The sequence below is a fragment of the Aphelocoma coerulescens genome, chromosome 1A (assembly GCF_041296385.1).
Source record: "Aphelocoma coerulescens isolate FSJ_1873_10779 chromosome 1A, UR_Acoe_1.0, whole genome shotgun sequence".
In the NCBI taxonomy this organism is placed as follows: domain Eukaryota; kingdom Metazoa; phylum Chordata; class Aves; order Passeriformes; family Corvidae; genus Aphelocoma; species Aphelocoma coerulescens.
Window position 1 is genome coordinate 2,905,898 of NC_091014.1, and position 17,698 is coordinate 2,923,595.

The following is a 17,698-nucleotide window of genomic DNA, read 5'->3' on the forward strand; positions in this document are numbered from 1 at the left end:
CTCCACTCCCTGGGCAGCTCTGCCAAGGCTGGGAAGCCCCTTCCATGGAGTTTTCCTGTTACCGAAATCTAAACCTCCCCTGGCCCAGCCTGAGGCCGTTCCCTCTCTCCTGTCCCTGTTCCCTGGGAGCAGAGCCCGACCCCCCCCGGCTGCCCCCTCCTGTCAGGGACTTGTGCAGAGCCACAAGGTCCCCCCGGAGCCTCCTTTGCTCCAGCCTGAGCCCCTTTCCCAGCTCCCTCAGCTGCTCCAGCCCCATTCCCAGCTCCCTCAGGAACTCTCCAGCCCTTTCCCAGCTCCCTCAGCCGCTCCAGCCCTATTCCCAGCTCCCTCAGGAATTCTCCAGTCCTTTCCCAGCTCCCTCAGCCGCTCCTCAGAGGATTTTCAGCACCCCGCAGGTGCTGGCAGGCGCTCAGGCACCCGACAGATTCAGAGACGGACCGGACTACATTACCCAGTGCGCACCGCGCGGGCACGCCCGCCTCTTCCCTCCCTCCCTCCGCGGAGCATCACGGGACTTGTAGTCCTCGCGCCCCATGTGAAGTTCGTCCCGAAAAAGTTCCCGCACCTTTCCGGGTACCTGTCGCTCCTCGCAGGGGAGGGGGCTGCGCCATTTCCATGGCGACGCGCCCGCGCAGCCAATAGGGAGCGGCGTTCTACGGGCGGGGGAGGGCGACGGGCCAATGAGGAGCCGCCTTGCTGCGGGGCGGGCTGGCAGCGCGCTCGGCGAGTCTCCTTGGGGCCGTCCGTGTGTCCGCGGGCCGAGATGGGCGGCGGCGGCAGCACCCGGCGCGTCACCTTCGAGGCGGACGAGAATGAGAATATCACCGTGGTCAAGGGCGTGCGGGTGAGCGCGGGGCCGGCCCGGGCTCGCCGGGGCGTTGCGGGCTTGGCCTGGCCTGGCCCCGGCTCCCTCTCTCACGCTGCCTCTCTCCCCTTCTCCCTCCCCCGCGCCCCTGGTCCTGCCTCTGTCCGTGCTCCTGTCCCGCTTCCCTCTGTCTCCCGCAGTGATTTCCCCTCTCTCCAGCCCAGCTGGGATAAGGAGCCGTGTGTCCCGCGTGGTGACCCGTTCTAGGGGAAATCTGTGACTACAGGAGCTCGGTTTGTCTTTCCCTGACCTCCATCCCGGAGCTCCTCCCTTTCCCGTGTCCTGCTCCCGTTCACGCCGAGTGTCCAACTTCCTGTGCGCCCGCCGAGCCGCTCTCCGTCTCTCCCTGTTTATCAGCGGTCCCAGCATGGTTTGGGTTGGAAGGGACATTAAAGAACACCAGTGCCACCCCTGCCATGGGCAGGGACACCTTCCACCACCCCAGGTTGCTCCAAGCCCCATCCAGCCTGGCCTTGGACACTTCCAGAGATGGGGCAGCCACACTGAGTTCCAGGGCAGGTGGCAGGAATGCCGCCTCTGTCGTCTGTAATATTCCAAAATATGACTTGTGACACAAGGAACTTGGGGAATTCTTGCAGCTTAGGAATTTTTCCATGGGAGACACTATGTAGCTCGTGTCAGGAGTGATAATAACTTATCATTTATTGCTGCTTTTAGGGAGGAGTGGTGCAGGGAGAGCATTGAGAGTTCATTCTGTTTCAGCAAACTCATATTTTCATTTCTGGTCGTTTAATGCTCTTGAGTAAATAGGTGACAGCGATATAAATGTAATATAAATTTATATATTCCACACAGGGCAGAGTTCATGTGCTCTGAAACGTGGCACAAGCTCTCAGAGAAGCTGTGGCTGCCTCTAAGTCCCTGGAAGTGTCCAAGGCACGCTGGATGGGGCTGGGAACAACCTGGGATAGTGGAAGGTGTCCCTGCCCATGGCAGGGGGTGGAATTAAAAGCCCTTTAAGGTTTCTTCCAACCCAAATAATTCTGTGATTTGACGACAGAAGTTAGAAACCGAAAGTTCTTATGCTAATAATTGTTTCACTCTTGTTAGTTTTATCCATGGGCTTCCACAGATCTGAAACTGGAGGCTGCTCTTACTCTGTTTGAGTCTGTACAGTTTGGGGCAGTGTTCTTCTGTGTGCTTGCATCAACATCCCAATGAACTTTGTGTTCAACTGTGACCACTTGTGTTGCACAAGTCCTTTGAGGGCTTTCCCAGGATGAAGTTCTTCCTGGGATGAGTGCTCTGCACCTGAGAAAGGCAAATTAAATCACTGAGAAAGGCAAAAATGCTGATTAATTACTAGCAACATGCCCAAAGGTGTTAATTTGCTTTACTCTTCTCTGTATCCTGAGAGCCAAAATCTTCTTGTTCTGTTTGTTTGGAGTGCTCACCTCACAAGTAAGGGGATTGTTTTGTGCTGGGGGTTGAATTTTAGCAGTTGTCATGTCTTCCAGAGAGGCTCCAGGCTCATTTTAAAAAAGCTTCATTGCATTTGGAGGGGAGATGGGGATAAAGAAGGAGCTGAAGTGTGACCCTGTTGTGTTTTGCAGTTGTCTGACAGCGTCATCGATCGGATGAAGGAACCTTCCTCACCTGGGAGACAGCACCGAGGAGCAGGTGCAGGTTTGCTCCTGGTTTTCTGCTTTTAATGTGAAAACAGGATGTGCCCTTCAGAGCATTGTAATGAACTCATTGCCCTTTTGCTGAGATGATTTTTTTGACATTAACTTTTTGGCTCATCTTTAGCTTCGCAGACTTTTAGAGGAATGAAATTCCTCTTTGTTTACCTCTGGCTGACATTCAGGTGTAAAACACAAATTAGACTTGGCTTTCCACGCTGTTACCCATTGTTAAAGACTTAAAAAAACCCCAAACACCCCAGAACAAGCAAATATCCAAATATGTCTTGAGTTCTGAAGTGCAAATTCTTGGTTATTTAATCAAAACTGACTTTTATTCTAGCGAGGTTCTGCTGAAATACACTTAAGCAAACATTAAAAGGAGAATGTGTTTTTTTCCTACCCTGGAATGGTGGAAGTAAGTGATTTACAGCTCACACAGATCGATGGCTTTCTTAACTTGTTATATTTTGTTACTGAGGGCTGTTGAAATGCATCAAACCTCGTGCCAGGAATGCTCTGCTCTAATTTAAAATCCTTCAGCACAGCGAGCACAACGCAGCTGCTGCAGGAGCGAGGAGCAGTGGCAGAGATTGGAACAGGTGATTTGTGGACTCCCTGAAACCTGGGAAGTTCAAGTAAGGCTCTTATCAGTGCTCCAGAAATATTCATGATAGCAGAATTCCCCAAGGGCCTTTTGCCTTGATACTTAGAGAAAACCCCAGCAAACTCAGCACTGATTAAACACCTGTCCTGTGGCAGCCTTGCAGCAGGACTTGAGTAAACAGAATTTAGCATCTTTCTTCCTTCTGGAGCATAAAGTTGGTTTCCTGTTGCTTAATTGGAGGGGTCTGTATCCCAGAATCCCAGAGTTGTTTGGGTTGGAAGGGGCTTTAAGGATGCTTTCATTCCAACCCCCTTCAATGGGCAGGGAACCACGGACAGGGAATCTTCTTTTTTAAAAATTTTTTAAATAGTAGCTTTTTCCTTGTGTCCCTGTATTTCCCTGTGGTGAAGAAATTATTGTAGAGAAAGGATTTTTATGGAACAACACTTGCATGTCTTAACTGCTTTCCCTGTGGTGTTTGCTGTTCATCCTTAAATGCGAGTTATGGGAAACTCCTGGGATTTTGGGGTGTGGGGACTGGAGGTGAGGGCTGTGATACCCCAGAAATTCTCTGCTAATTCACACTGTTGCATATCTTAAGCTTTCATTTTTGCTTCTCTTTCTATTTGGGAAATAGTGCATTTTATTTTTTTTGGTTGCTTAGTTGGGTTTTTTTTGTTTTGTTTTGTGTTTTTTTTTTATTTTTATTTATTGAAAGACTTGGAATGAGTCCAGAGTTTATTGGGGGGAATGGAGCACCTGTGCTATGAGGAAAGGCTGGGACAATTGGGATTGTTCAGCCTGGAGAAGAAAAGCTTTGGGGTGACCTCATTGTGGCCTAAAGAAAGATGGAGAGGGACTGGGGCCAAGGGCTGGAGGGACAGGACACAGGGAATGGCTTCCCAGTGCCAGAGGGCAGGGCTGGATGGGAGATTGGGAATTGCTGGCTGGGAGGGTGGGGGGGGGCTGGAATGGAATTCCCAGAGCAGCTGGGGCTGCCCCTGGATCCCTGGCAGTGCCCAAGGCCAGGCTGGACATTGGGGCTTGGAGCAGCCTGGGACAGTGGGAGGTGTCCCTGCCCATGGCAGGGGTGGAATTAAAAGCTCTTTAATGTCCCTTCCCATCCAAACCATTCCAGGATTCCATGAATTGCTTGACCTTCTCAAGCTTGGAAAATCTTAGGAGTATTTTTCCTTTAAGAACTTGTGATTTTTGGTGAAGGGCTTCTGTATCCCAGACAAATAACACTTTACATAAATAAGAAAAGATGTCTAGAGGGAGAAACATTGGAGCTCTTAAACCCAGCCCTTTCTTCAAGGCAAGCCTTTGATAGCTTTTGGTGGAGGACTAATGGCTTAGATTACGTGAAAGAATTTGTGTCTTGTTGCTTGCCAATAATGATGAATTTATTCACTTCAGTTTGGGGTCAGAAAATGAAATTACATCCACTTACACTGAAATCTGACATCTAAAGACAATGTCTTAAAGCATCCCAGCTTGCTTGGCTCACCTGCTGGCTTCTGAGTAATATTAAATGCACTAAAATATTTAACAAGTGTAAAATCTTTCAAGTCTGTCTGTAATTCCTAAAGCAATATTGATGGGAAGCAATTTGGTCAGACAATGAGGTTTTGTTTTTTTTTTCCCTGGGTGTGTTTTATACCTAAAACTGCAGACAAAGGGAATGGTTTAATTCATTTAGCTTAGTGGATATTGAAAAACTAACAGTTTATTAGGGAAAAAAAAGAAGAAGAAGAAATGCTTAAATTATTAAGAGGCTGAGCACCACAGCCATTTCTTTCCCATTTGCAGAAACAGGTTCTATTAAGGACACAGAGGTTTTCTTCTCCTTTTTTTTAAACTGCATTTGTTATTCTGTCCTCATGAGAAAAAATCAGCCAAAGCCCCATGTCACAAAATATTGGGTAGGGGTGTAGTAAAATGAGGCCTTCTGTGCCTCCTCAGGAGCTGGGTTACACCTTGCTTGTTTTCATGGATTAATTCTTGTGGATTGGTGTCTTTTTTTGTGTTGCTGTCTGGTTTTGGGTACAATTTCAGTGGCTCTCAGTACCTTGTGCCAGTCAGAAACATACCAAGGTGTTACTGGGATGTTCAGGAATGAGGATTTCAAGTGTTGGGTTCTAACTGGAGACAAAACCAGGATTTATCTGAACTTTAGGAGAACAAACTTCACCTTTTGGTTGTGGGGTCACGTAGGAGAAAGCTCTTGGGGGGCTTTAGGGAAGGTGGGAGAATCTTAAGGACAACCTATTCCTGGTGCATGAACAGCACATTCCAGGACTCAGGAAAATTATTGGATCCATTGTGAGGCCGGACTGGTTAAAAAGGTAAAAATAAGGCCAGCATGAGGTGGAAGCAGAGAGAGACTGGAACATGAGTGGATTTGGGGATCAGCAGAAGGCAGAGATGTCACTCACCTCAACTTCAGCCAGGAGTTCAGCTGTCCCTCCCAATATTCCTGTATCCCGGTTAGAAATAACTCCTGTGGCCCCTCCCACCCTGAAGGGTTCTGTGATCCTGGGATTTGGGGGTGCAAATCCATCTGCTCAGTGCCACAGAGCATTTTTAATTCTTAAAAGATGGAAAGGGCCCACTGTGATCACCTGGATTTGTGCAGCCAAGGGAACGTGGCTGAGAATTTTAATGGCAGAATCATTGCCCTCGTTGCTTGTTTGTTTTTAAGATAATTTTTTAAAATTGGATGTTTTTGAAGAGTTGCAGCACGTCCTGATGAGATTAGTAACTATGGATAGTTGGATACTGCATGAAAAACTGCATTTAAACTGGAATGTCTCAGGAGAAATGTTGTGGGCAGCTCTGCACTATTGCTTGTGAGAATTATTCTGTGTTGTCAGTTTTTGTGAGCACCTGGAAGTTTACAGATTTGGGCTGAACTTCTGCCAGGTAAGCAAGAATCCTCTGCAAATAAACCCTGGCAGTTCTTTGTCCTTTAATGTATTAATTGCTTCTATCCACCTTTTTGTTCCAACAGCACTTTTTCTCTGCATGAACTGAAAGATGAAATGAACTGACATTTGTGATGTTACTTTCTAGAATTCCTCTTATTTTTAGAACAGGAAAAAACCTGAGGTTTGGCAGTGCCTGGGTTGATTCCCTTTGCTGTGAGACACCTGGAAAGCTCAGGCAGTTCCTGACGTGGATTTTCCACCTTCCTTCCTGCAGCAGGAGCCAGGAGAGCTTGGGTTTTGCTTTTGATTGTGTTTATTTGCCCTCCTCTACTTGCAGCTCTGGGAAGTCTTTCTAAAAAGTGTTTTAAACTTGTACTGGAAACCTGAAATAAATCAAGAAGGACCCTCAGGCAACACTGAGGTGGATCACTGATGGCCTGGAAGGCCATGATTTGCTTGTTACAAATTAATATTAATAATACCTTGCTACTTAGTAGTCACACAGTTTCTTGGAGATGACTTTTCTTTGCAGTGATGTCCATTGATATCCTTTGGGTTAAAGGTATTGATGGAAGTGTTTTATTATGCAAAGGTGAAACGTCTTGTAACTCACCAGACTGCTAAAGGTGCCAGAGTTTTAGTGCTGTCAGTGTAACAGCAAATCCTTAGTGGAGCCTGACATTCCTGTCACTGGATTGCAGCAGAAGAGGGAAGATGGAATTATGCAGGGGAGTTGGAGGAGGTGCTGCAGAAATTAAAGTTTTTGCTGTCTGTGTGACGTGCAGGGTGTTCTGTGGGTGCTTTCAGGTGGCTTGGTAAGGCCTTGTCAAATGGTGCTGAAATTCCTGTGAAAAACTGGTGAATCATGGGAGTTGGAAAATGGAAAATGTCCCTAATTGTGTAAAAGGAATATGCCCCATCCCTGGAAGTGTCCAGGGCCAGGTTGGACGGGGCTTGGAGCAATGTGGGATAGTGGCAGGTGTCCCTGATGTGGCAGGGGGTGGGAATGAAGGACCTTTAAGGTCCCTTCCAACCCAAACCATTCCATGAACATCTAGAACCGGATGAATTTTCACCTTGCAAGGTGTGAATGAAAAGCTGCAATGTGCTGGCTTGCTCTCTTGTGCTGTATTCCCAACATTTGTTTCACTCCAAAGCAGCATTTTGAATCTCCACTGAAGCACTGTCGTTGGGATTTCAGCAGCCCTGCACCTCTGGGCTGCGTGGCTCAGTTGCTTTGGAAGTGCTGAGACATTCCATGGAATGAGGCATTTTACACTAAAGGCGAGCAGGAGTAAAAGACAAAAGGTGTTGGAACATCTCCTGTTGTGTGAATGTGATGTTTTTAACCTATAATTGATGTTACAATGAACCTCATCTGCTCATGTGTGTTGTTATCCTGATGTGGTGTGCAGTGATCTAAACCCAGAAACTCCTACAAGAACAATTTATAACTAAATAGATCTAAATATGCTCCAAGAAATGCTGTTTGTGTAAACGTTAGCCTGGAGTTCGACATGGTACAAATTTGGGTTGGTTGAAGAAAGTTTTTTACAAGGAAGGCAGGGAGGCCCTGGCACAGGGTGCCCAGAGAAGCTGTGGCTGCCTCTGGATTCCCTGGAAGTGTCCCAGGACAGGTTGGAACAACTGGAGATAGTGGAAGGTGTCCCTGCCCATGGCAGGGGGGACTGGATGAGCTGAAAAGTCCAAAGTCCATCCCAAACCATTCTGGGATTCTGTGGGTCTGTGATTGTGCAGTTGAAGGGCCAGGCCAAACGTAGGAGAGGTTTTTCTGTCTCTCCCTTCCTTTCTCCCTCTGTTTTTTTCGTTGGAATGAAACAATCCCGCTCAACTTCGAATGGGAAAAGTGGCCCCAGTGTGGGAGGTGTTTAAGGCTGAAATGGCAGTGAGTGATTCCCAGCCCCCCTTCAGCTCCCACTGTTGCTTTATTTGTTATTCAGTGTTGGGAAGGGAACTAAAGAAATGAACTCTGAGGTTTCCAAGGGTCCTGTAAACGGAGGAATTCAGTTTTTCAATCTGTGGGATTGAGCTGTGGTTTTGTTTTGTTTCCCTACATGAGGGCCAGGGCAAAAGCCAATTTATCCCATGAATATTGTCAGATATCAGGGGGACATTTAATTGATTTAAAGGTTTCTCATTTTACAACTGATGGAGAACTTGGGCTATTCCAGGTGGAATTTAAAGGAAGAGCCCTGGATGTGCCAGGTCCTGTCCTCATGTAGAAGTGAATAGGTCTCAGGCACAGTCACTGCAGTGACAGTCACTTTCTTCTGTAGTTTTTGCCTTTTACAAATGATTTTCTGTGCGTGGCTTCTTGCAGAGAGGCAGAATTTATTTTTCAAGGAGCTTTCATTTAGAAGTGTCGCTTTTTGTTTCCATCTATTCTTAGAAACAGATACTTTTTATGTACTGCCTTCCACGTGCTTTTTGGGTCTCTGGTGGATTTGGGGAAATTAAATTCATGCTATTCTGCTTTAGGCTGCCTGTGCTCTCTTAGGGTTTGCTGAGTGCAGGCGTTGGCTCTCCAAATCTCGTGTAGCACATAAATAAAGGGATTTTTGTCGTAGCTGCTGTTTAACAAGCACATCCAAAGTACTTGCTTAGCAATGGCTTGTGAGTTAAAAGTTAAAACCTCCTGCTTTTTAATGTGGGAGCACGAGATTTGTGCTTGTTAAAGCATCATCCTCCAGTACTTAGCAGGAAAATCATTTTGGAAAACAACTGTTGGTGGCTGATGTGGTTCTTGTATTAATTTCTAGTAAGCTCAATTCAGGAGGGAGAATTAAGGCACTGGGCACAGTTCTTGGAGCCCTTTGCAAAATGTCAGGCAATAATGACTTTTAAGGCCTAAATCTTTATGCATTTATGGATGGCAGTGGTGCCATTGCCTTTTACTAGTTCTGAGTAAATTGTTTTGTAGTTAAATCCTGGAAAAAGCTTTAGGACTTTGAGCCCAGCCTTAGGCTGAACTTGCTGAAATGAAGCCAGAGTTTATCCACTCTTTATGAGCCAGACTTGTGTGGTGGGGGTTTTGAGCTTTGGGGCTTTTATGTGTGTTAAAATTAATAAAAAACCTATCTAGCAACATGTTTGGTTTTTTTCTTTCAATTTTTCTTAATTTTACTTTATCCTTTAGAAATCAGAATTTGATGGAAGAAAATGCCTGTTTGGGGCACATTGGTCGTGGTCTTTGTTAGAAATGTCCCATGTGTGTCCTTGCAGAATTGTCTGTGTTCTGTCCTATTCCTCTGTTGTCCTTCAGAGACCTTCCTGGGATTATAGGTCAAAAAGCCCAGATAGTTGGCTCAGATAAAGAGCTTTGTAATTTAAGGGATTGTTGGAATAGAAGTCATCTGGAGCAGTTTGAATGATTTTTTTTTTTAATCTTAAAGAACAAAATAAAAAATATTGACAATTTTAATGAGATAAACCCAATGAGTAAATTAGAGCTGTTTGATTTTACCAACACAAGTCCTGATAGCACCAAGCAAGGAAATTGCCATTCTGCTGTGTAGAATCCTCTGTGGTTTTACAGTACAATAGTTATTCTTATCCAAATTTATCTTTGCACTGACTGAAGGAGCAGAGGAATTTAAGTGCATTTTTTTTCCCTTTGTATTATTGAAAAATAGCACTTGTTAGATGTAACACAACTTCAGCAGCACAAGGAGACCTCCAAGTAATAAAACCTTTAGGTTTTAATAGTAAATTGCTACTTTTCTTCCCATCCTGATTTATTTACCAGCGAGAGACTCCTCGGTGTGGTACAAAAGAACACTTTAAACCTACGATTTAATTGCATAAGATGAAAAGAAACACTTTGTTTTATTCTTTCATCTTCAGGCTGCAGCAAAGTGTTCCTAAAGCTCTTCGTCACTTGTCAGCTGAGGCAGGTTAAGTGTTTTGTTGGTGCTGCTGCTTGAAAGCTTCGTGCAGTTGTTGTTTAGTTAAACAGGAGGTACCACTTAGAATCCTTTTCCTCAGCCTCAAGGGAATGGGAAAAACTTTATTGCCACAATAAATTATTGCCACAATTTTTTTCCCCCATCTTGCTTTCCTTGTGTTCTGAACTCTTTGACTTTCAATGGTGTCATATTAAAAGTTTTGAGCAACACCAGGCTGAAAATTGGGCTTTGGCTATTCCTAGCTGTTGGTTGAAATGTAAATTTAGGAAGTAAGGAAAGGACGTTTCTTCCCTGTTTTTTCAAGGTTTGATGTGTGCCTCTGGCAATGCTTCATGGAGCCAATTTATCAGATACTCATTTTTAGCTTCATTAACCATGTTTGATTTCACCTCTTGTTAATCACCAAAAAACAAGCATTTAATCTCAGCTGTTCTTTTAGGGTGGGAGATGGTGGTTCTTCCCAGAAAGGTTCTGTTTCCCCTTAATCTCTGGCACTTTTTACTGAAGGAGTTGAATGGTTCATCCAAGATGCTTCACATTTTGTTTTTTTACCTTTTCTTCCCCCTTTTCCTCCTTTCATGAGGCAGTTTATCCTTGAGAAAGCTCTCAACTATCCCTGATGCTACTAATTGACATTTCTCAACAAGGGGAGATGGCACCAATTTAGGAAATTTAAGGAGGAAAAAAAATAATATCCAGAGAAATGAGTAGGAAAAATTAAAAGGCAGTGGTTGTTGAGAAGAGTGATTTTGGTGTTAATCAGAAACCTGAGGAAGCTGGAATTTTTGGAAAAGCACCACTTGTATCACATCACTTTGGTCAAAACTTGGTGGCTCTTGTGTTTCTGTGCCAGTGTTGAACACATTTATTTCTGCTTTTATTCTTCTCTGTTTGCAGAAGAAAAGAGAATGTTCTACTCAAAGTGAACCTCACAAATTCCTCAGTTTTCTGGGAGCATCTTCATGATAATCACATTATTCTTTCTCCTTGAGATTTTCATATTTCACCTCTTGCAGCCTCTTTTTCTTCCCTGTAGTACCTTGGTTTTCTGTCTGCTCACAACTTGCAGCACTAAAAAGCCACAATTTGTAGTAAGCATTGCATCAGCTGAGACCAGTCATTTGTACAAGTGATTTTTATTAGCAGATCTCATTGCAAATCATTAAAAATGCAGGTGTTGGATTACTGTTGTTGTGAGAATTTCAAGCATTTCAGTGTTGTCCTTTATTTTTAAACAATTTCTGAATAATGAAAATAACCATAAACATCATAATTACACATTGTTTACAGCCTGTTTTCAGTTACTATTAAAAGCAGCAATACAGTGCTGAATTTTGGGCTGAAAACACATTTCAAAGTTGACAATACTGGAGCTGTGTGCTGATAATTCAATAAAAAAAGCTGGTTTTGCTGGAGTTGGAGAAAAAGCATCAAAATGTGTGTAAGTCACTTCCACTTTGCTTGAGAGAAATAAATCCTTGTGTCTGTGCACCAAGTTATTGAGGATGCACATGTTTGAAGTGTGAATATTGGCTATTTTTAAACTGACTTCTTGGGTCATATTACATGAAATAAATGTTTTTCCACTTGGGCACCAAATTAACTTCCAGATTATTCTCCAAAATAAACAAGCTGCTGTATGGGGTGTCGGAATCTGGAGACGTTGTCCTCAAGGCACCAGGAAATACTTGGAAATTCTCCTGTGCTTCCTTTTCTAAGTGATTCTCATGTCCAGGACATGGTGCAAATGTTTAAATTCCTTCCCTCACACCTTCTCCAGTCAGCAATTCCAAGCCTGAACGTGCTGGAGTTTTCATCGGAGCTGAATAAACAAATTCTGCAATGATGGTTTCTCTGCTCCGATGGATGCTTTGTAGCAGCCTCTTGTTATAACCTGTCTGAATGAACAGGAGATGAGATTGAGCACACCACAACAGCTGCTAAAGATCCACTTATTTCTCACTGCTGCTTTCTTTGTACCCAATTTGAGATGAAGTGATTGCTTTCAGATTTCGTGCAGCCTTTCCGTGCCCGTGTCATCGATAAATGAAATCAGGACTTGATACAGAGATAGTCACCTTTTTTTAGTTTTGCTCAATATTCAGGTTCTACTGGAACATTTTTTTAATCCCTTTAAAATTTAGTGCTCGGGTGTTAAATGGCTTTAAATGTGCAGTGTGGGCGTTTGAGATCCTGATTGATCTTCCCATGCGACTCCAGCCACTGAGAAATCTGTTTAATGGGATCAGCAGAGGTATTGATGAGTGTTATCTTTGGGTGAAACACTTTTTTCTTTCATTAACCTTTACCTGTAAGGACACTTCCACTGCTTGGTTTTTTCACAGGATTATGGATTCTTATGTTTTCCTCGCCCTTCTCTCCTAGAATATCTTTATAATTAGTTTTAGCCACAGAGGTAGATTTCTTAAGGACAATTAATTTATTCACATGTTTTTTTCAATCTTGCCAATGGGTTGGTGTCAATGGCACTGTTGCAGAGTTTTGTGGAATTCATAAAAACTTCCTCAGAGGGATTTGCTCAGGACAGATGGGGAAAATTCATAGTGGACGTGGATCTGCTGCAGAATGGTTACAAAAGTCTCTCTTAAAACACCTTTTCCATCATTATTGTCCACTTGATCTTTGCATCATTCTTGTCTTTTCCTGGTTTAATTGCAGATTTGCTTCTCTGAATCCCACCTGCTTCCCCTTCCACCTTATCAGTGCTTTCAAAATTCTGCATTATCCTTTCCATCCTCCTTCTTGCTGGATTTCTTCACTCATTTAGGTTGGAAGAGACCCTTAAGATAATGGAATTAAAGACTGGTTTGGCTTGGAAGGACCTTAGAGATCATTTTGTGCCATGGGCAGGGACACCTCCCACTATCCCAGGTTGTTCCAAGCCCCAATGTCCAGCCTGGCCTTGGACACTTCCAGGGATCCAGGGGCAGCCACAGCTGCTCTGGGAAATCTGTGCCAATGTCACCACCTTAAATAAAGAATTTATGTCACACACATTTGATCTGTGACATCAAAGAACAACTGGATGTGGCACTTAATGAATGGCTTTAATTAACATTAGTGGAAATGAGTGGTGGGTGCAGCTTTGGGGTGTGCTGATAGAAAGAGCAGAGCCACCTGCCCCACAAACAGTTGGAATGGGAACATTTGACAGTAAAATTCTGTGCCTGAAGCCTGTGTTTCTGCCCATGGAAAGGTATAAAAATAACCTCCCTCCAAGGCCTTTGTGACAGTGATGAGCAGCTTTGTGATTTCCTTATTCCTGCCCAAAGTGGCTCCAATCCAGAGCTGAAATTGGGGAAAATTGACTTTTCAGTGCCACTGATAGTGCACAATCACAGCTGGAGTTTCCTTCTTAGAGGTGATGGTGGTAGATGATCTGAACATCAAAATTTGCTATTTTTGGAGCCCTGGCAGTGCAGGGAGGCCCATTTGGGAGTGTTGGACTGAGCAGGAGTGGTTGGCAATTCTTTGCCATTAGTGGTGACTTCTGAGAGATGTTTTAGTTAAAAAACCCTTTTTACTCACCTGCTACGTGTAAAAATACATAATTATTTCCCTGTCCTCTGCACTGGTAGAAGGAGTTTGTTGAAATACATGTGAAAGAATTTAAAACAGATTTTGTCCAAGAAGATGAAAAGGACACCAGTAAATTTCCCTGCACTGTCAGATAAAATAGCTTTACAATAAACTTCTGAACCATAAAGATCAGGAACTGGACAACTTAAATTGTCCTGAAAGGACACCACATGCTTAATCCTCTTGAAAGCAGAATCATCAAATCCTTCTTATCATTGCTTACAATATGATTATTATTTTTTTTTTAATGTTGAATTACGGAATCCTGATTCTTTTATCCATTGTACTCCACAAGAAAAAAGCCTTCCCGTGTGTGTGGAGTAGGGATTACTAAAACAGCTGAAATGGGAATTTTCTCCACTGCTGTATTCAGTCTGAGGCAGGGATAGTGTTTTAAAGGTGTGTGATTATTCTGTTTCATTATTTTTATTAATTATTTCAAATTAACAGGAGGACAGAATGACTTATGGCTAAATAGCTGCTGAAATAAGTTATTATTTCTCTATTTTATTACAGAGGTGGGGGAAAAAGATGGGTTATGAAAAAGGTTTGGTTGAAATCACTCCCTCCCTTCCAGGGCCATTGAGAACGATGGAAAAAGTAACATTAAAACTCCATGAAGTCATTTATCCACACAGCAGGAGTTCCTGCAGAAACTAAAAATTAGGGGAATTTTTAACTGGCTTTTTAAACTCAGTGCACTTCTTGGTGGGAGCTACCTGATTTTATGGGCTCTCACGTATTTCGAGATGTACTGAACATATTTCATGTTTCTGCTCTTGCACAACATCCCTGTATCTGTCACCTGTTTATCAAATTTAAAGTCCTCTTAGACAGGATATTTCAAAATATCAGAACTATGTCAAACCCACGTATTTTTGGTAGTGTGAATCTCAGAAATGAATTATTTTTGTAAAGCAGAGCTGTTAGCACAGGCAGGTACAACCTAATTCAAAGAATCACAGGGGAAAACCTCCTAATCCTGTTTTTTCCAGCCTCCTCATAAATCCAGTGTGATTTGCTTTATCCCAACATTAACAGGATATTGAAAGGAGACTATTCCAAATATAACAGGAACTTTGTTTTGTTACTTCTAGACCATGCACTGTCTTGTTTCTAATTGAAATTAGTATAAATTGATTGATACCCACATTTACATTGGAAAATAGAGAATGTAATTATGCAAGAGCGCCTTTGGAAAGTAAAATATTAAATATTTTGAAATTATGCACACTTAATTGCATTGTTTTTGTATTTCATTATCCTATGAACTCATCTGAAATATTCCTGCACATTACTAATATTTAACAGTTAATACAAATTTCTGTCCTTGGAGGGGAGCTTTGTTTGTACTGAATTCCTGATGGGAGGAAGTTTCTGGAACTGGGGATTTCAGTGGAGAAGTTGCTGGGTGTGTTGGTAGTTAAATTTGTATCAGTCTGAAAGTAGAGTTTGTTCTTGAGAATGCTCTTTAATATATTTAAGAAAACCCACAACAGTTTAAAGGCTGCTTTTTGAAGCACATAAATGACTTTTTAAATGTTTTTAGGGTTTTCTTTCTGCTGCTGGGCTGGAGGGATGCTTCATTATTGTTTTCATTGAGTGCAAGGCTAATTTGGGTTATTTTTAAGGTTAAGGATCAGGTACAACAGTGTTTGAAATCCACTAAATTTAAAAAGTAATTATCTCCCAGCAATACTTGATGCACTTTAATTGCAACATTTTCCTGTCTCCTCTCCTGTGCTGCTCCCAGCAAATCCAGGGCTCTTTGAGAACTAAAAATTAAGGAAAGCAGAGTAGATTTCATGGTGTCACTGTCTTCCCACCTGATTATACCCACCAAGCACATATTCTACAGCTTTAATCAACATTGAAATCCTCTCTTCTGCTATCCCAGCTTGCTCCAAGCCCCATCCAACCCAGCCTTGGATAATCCCAGGCACTGGGGCAGCCTCACCTTCTCTGGGCATCCTCTTCCAATGCCTGAGGAAAGAATTTCTTCCTGTTGATATTGAAGATTTTTGTGTGACCTGTGGAATTTAGATATGGACCAAACCGGCGCTTTTATTACACAGACTAAATCAAGGCAATTTGCATATTATAATATTTGCATTTTACACATCTTAAGTTGAAATGTGGGCAAAGTGTTTTAATTGTGGAAGACCCCTGATCAGTGTGAGCAGCGAAGGCACCAGGCACGTGGGCTTCCTGATCCAATATTTATGAGCCTTAATGCACAATTAGGAATTTTCCTGGTGACATCTTCATTAATTCCTCGGAAGCTGTAGCAGCTGAGGCTGATGATGGGGCTGAAGGCAGCCCTGAGGTGCCCTGTCCCAAAGGAGCTGGGTAATGTTCCTACTCACAGTGATGGGAGAACTTCCCCTTGGATGGTGTCCATGCTTTGACTGCCCTGGTGTTGTCAATACCAGATGCCAGAGGTGAATGGAAGAAACGGCAGGAATTCACTGGGAATTGGTTTTTCCAGCATAAAAAGGAGTCCTCCCGTGGCTGGCAGTGATTGGGAGATACCTTGGAGCTGTGTTCTCTGGGGAATGTTTCAAGGGAAATGTTTCAAAGGGATTGTTGTATTGAGTCCGTGAATTTCGGCAGAACTGAAAGAGATTTTAGCAAAGCTTGCCCTGGCTTGAAGTGTGGTGTGGAAAGGCTGATTGAACACTGTGCTGGAGGAAGTGTGGAGGTGCCTCATTTTTGACTAATAGTTCATATTCTTTAATTCTTTACATCTTCTCTTTCCCTTCAACCTTCTTTCTTTCTCATGTGGAGCAAATCCAGAGGAGGTCACGAATTTGATAGGGAGCACCTTTGCTACGAAGACAGGTTGGGCAAGTTGGGGCTGTTCAGCCTGGAGAGGAAAAGGTTGTGTGGAGATCTTGGAGCAACCTTCCAGTATCCTGCAGGGATCTCCACTGGCCAGCATTTTTCTTTTAAATAGCCAAGCTTAACTAGAAGGAAAACCAGAACTTGGTGGTTTTTTTTGTGTTGTGTTTTTGTTGTTTTTTGGGTTTTTTAAATTCATTATCTGAACATTACCTAGCTAAGTGTTTTCTAAAAGGCATTTGATTGTATCAAACCTAAGTGTCTCTTCATTAATAACTTAATGCACCTGCCCTTTCCAGAGAATTTAGTGAAGGTGTCTGCTAATAAATGCTGTTTACTTTAATGGGTTTTTTCCAAACGCCCAGCTAATGGGCAGCTTCCCAGCTCTGCAGGCTGGAAGTTATTTGAATAATTTGTCCATATCACATTCCTGATTTCTCAGGCTAACATTTCTGAGGCTGCAGGTGTCTGCTTTCCCTGAGGTTTGTTGTTTACTGCTCGGGGTGTAATCCTGACATCCTGCTGATTGTTTCTTTTCCGTGAAGCTACTGCTTTAGAGAGAGAGGAAAAAGATATGGATTTGGATCTTGTGATTAGCAAGGGCTGAGGAGTTGGAGGCAAATACTACAAGAGTTTATGTACCAACCTGTCGTAGACCTGGAGGATGAAATTGCTGATGGTTCCTCAAGAATTAGCATCACGTGAAGCTTTGCTCCCATCCTGCCCATGGATGATCTTTGGAGTTCCAAGGCAGAGCACATTTTATGCATCTGAAACCTCAGGAACTGCTGGGAAGTGAGAAGTCCTTCAGTCCCTTTTGCTCCTCTGCCCTTGTCAGTTGTCCCTGTAACTATGCAAAGCCTTTTGGACCCTGGGAAATACATTGGATTTCTGGTTCCTTCTTTGCCTGATTTTGAAGCACAAGTGGGAGAATAAATACAAAGGGTTGAGCAAATGGCCTTGCATACTCTATATAAATATATTTTTAATGGAAATCAGGGTTTGTGACCTTTTAAAAAGGTGGTGGAATAAGCCTTTTTCAGGTTTGCCAAAGGATGTTGGATGGATTGGAATCTTCATCTCTTGTCTGGAGAAGACTGAATGGACAAGTGTTGAAATCTGCTTTTTCACAAGGGCATGTAGTGACAGGACAAGGGGGAATGGCCTTAAGCTGAAGGAGGATGGGTTTACATTCAGTATGAGGAAGGAATTGTCTTTCAAACTTTTCCTAAAGAATAAGTCAGGGTGCTGTATCCCAGAGGCCACCAAAATGGCAAAACCTCCTT

At 43.2% G+C, this 17,698-nt stretch overlaps 1 protein-coding gene across 2 annotated transcripts in view; it reads left to right on the top strand.

Moving 5' to 3' along the window:
- The first annotated feature begins 681 nt into the window (after positions 1 to 681).
- CHCHD3 (coiled-coil-helix-coiled-coil-helix domain containing 3) overlaps positions 682 to 17,698 on the top strand; it is a 127,360-nt gene continuing 110,343 nt past the window's right edge. Inside the window, exons 1-2 of one of the 2 annotated variants that reach the window (XM_069034234.1) lie at positions 682 to 844; positions 2,440 to 2,512. In XM_069034234.1, coding sequence (XP_068890335.1) covers positions 764 to 844; positions 2,440 to 2,512 — 154 coding nt within the window. In that variant the 5' untranslated portion in view covers positions 682 to 763. The remainder of the gene's footprint in view (positions 845 to 2,439; positions 2,513 to 17,698) is intronic. The other variant, XM_069034244.1, reaches the window with a different exon arrangement.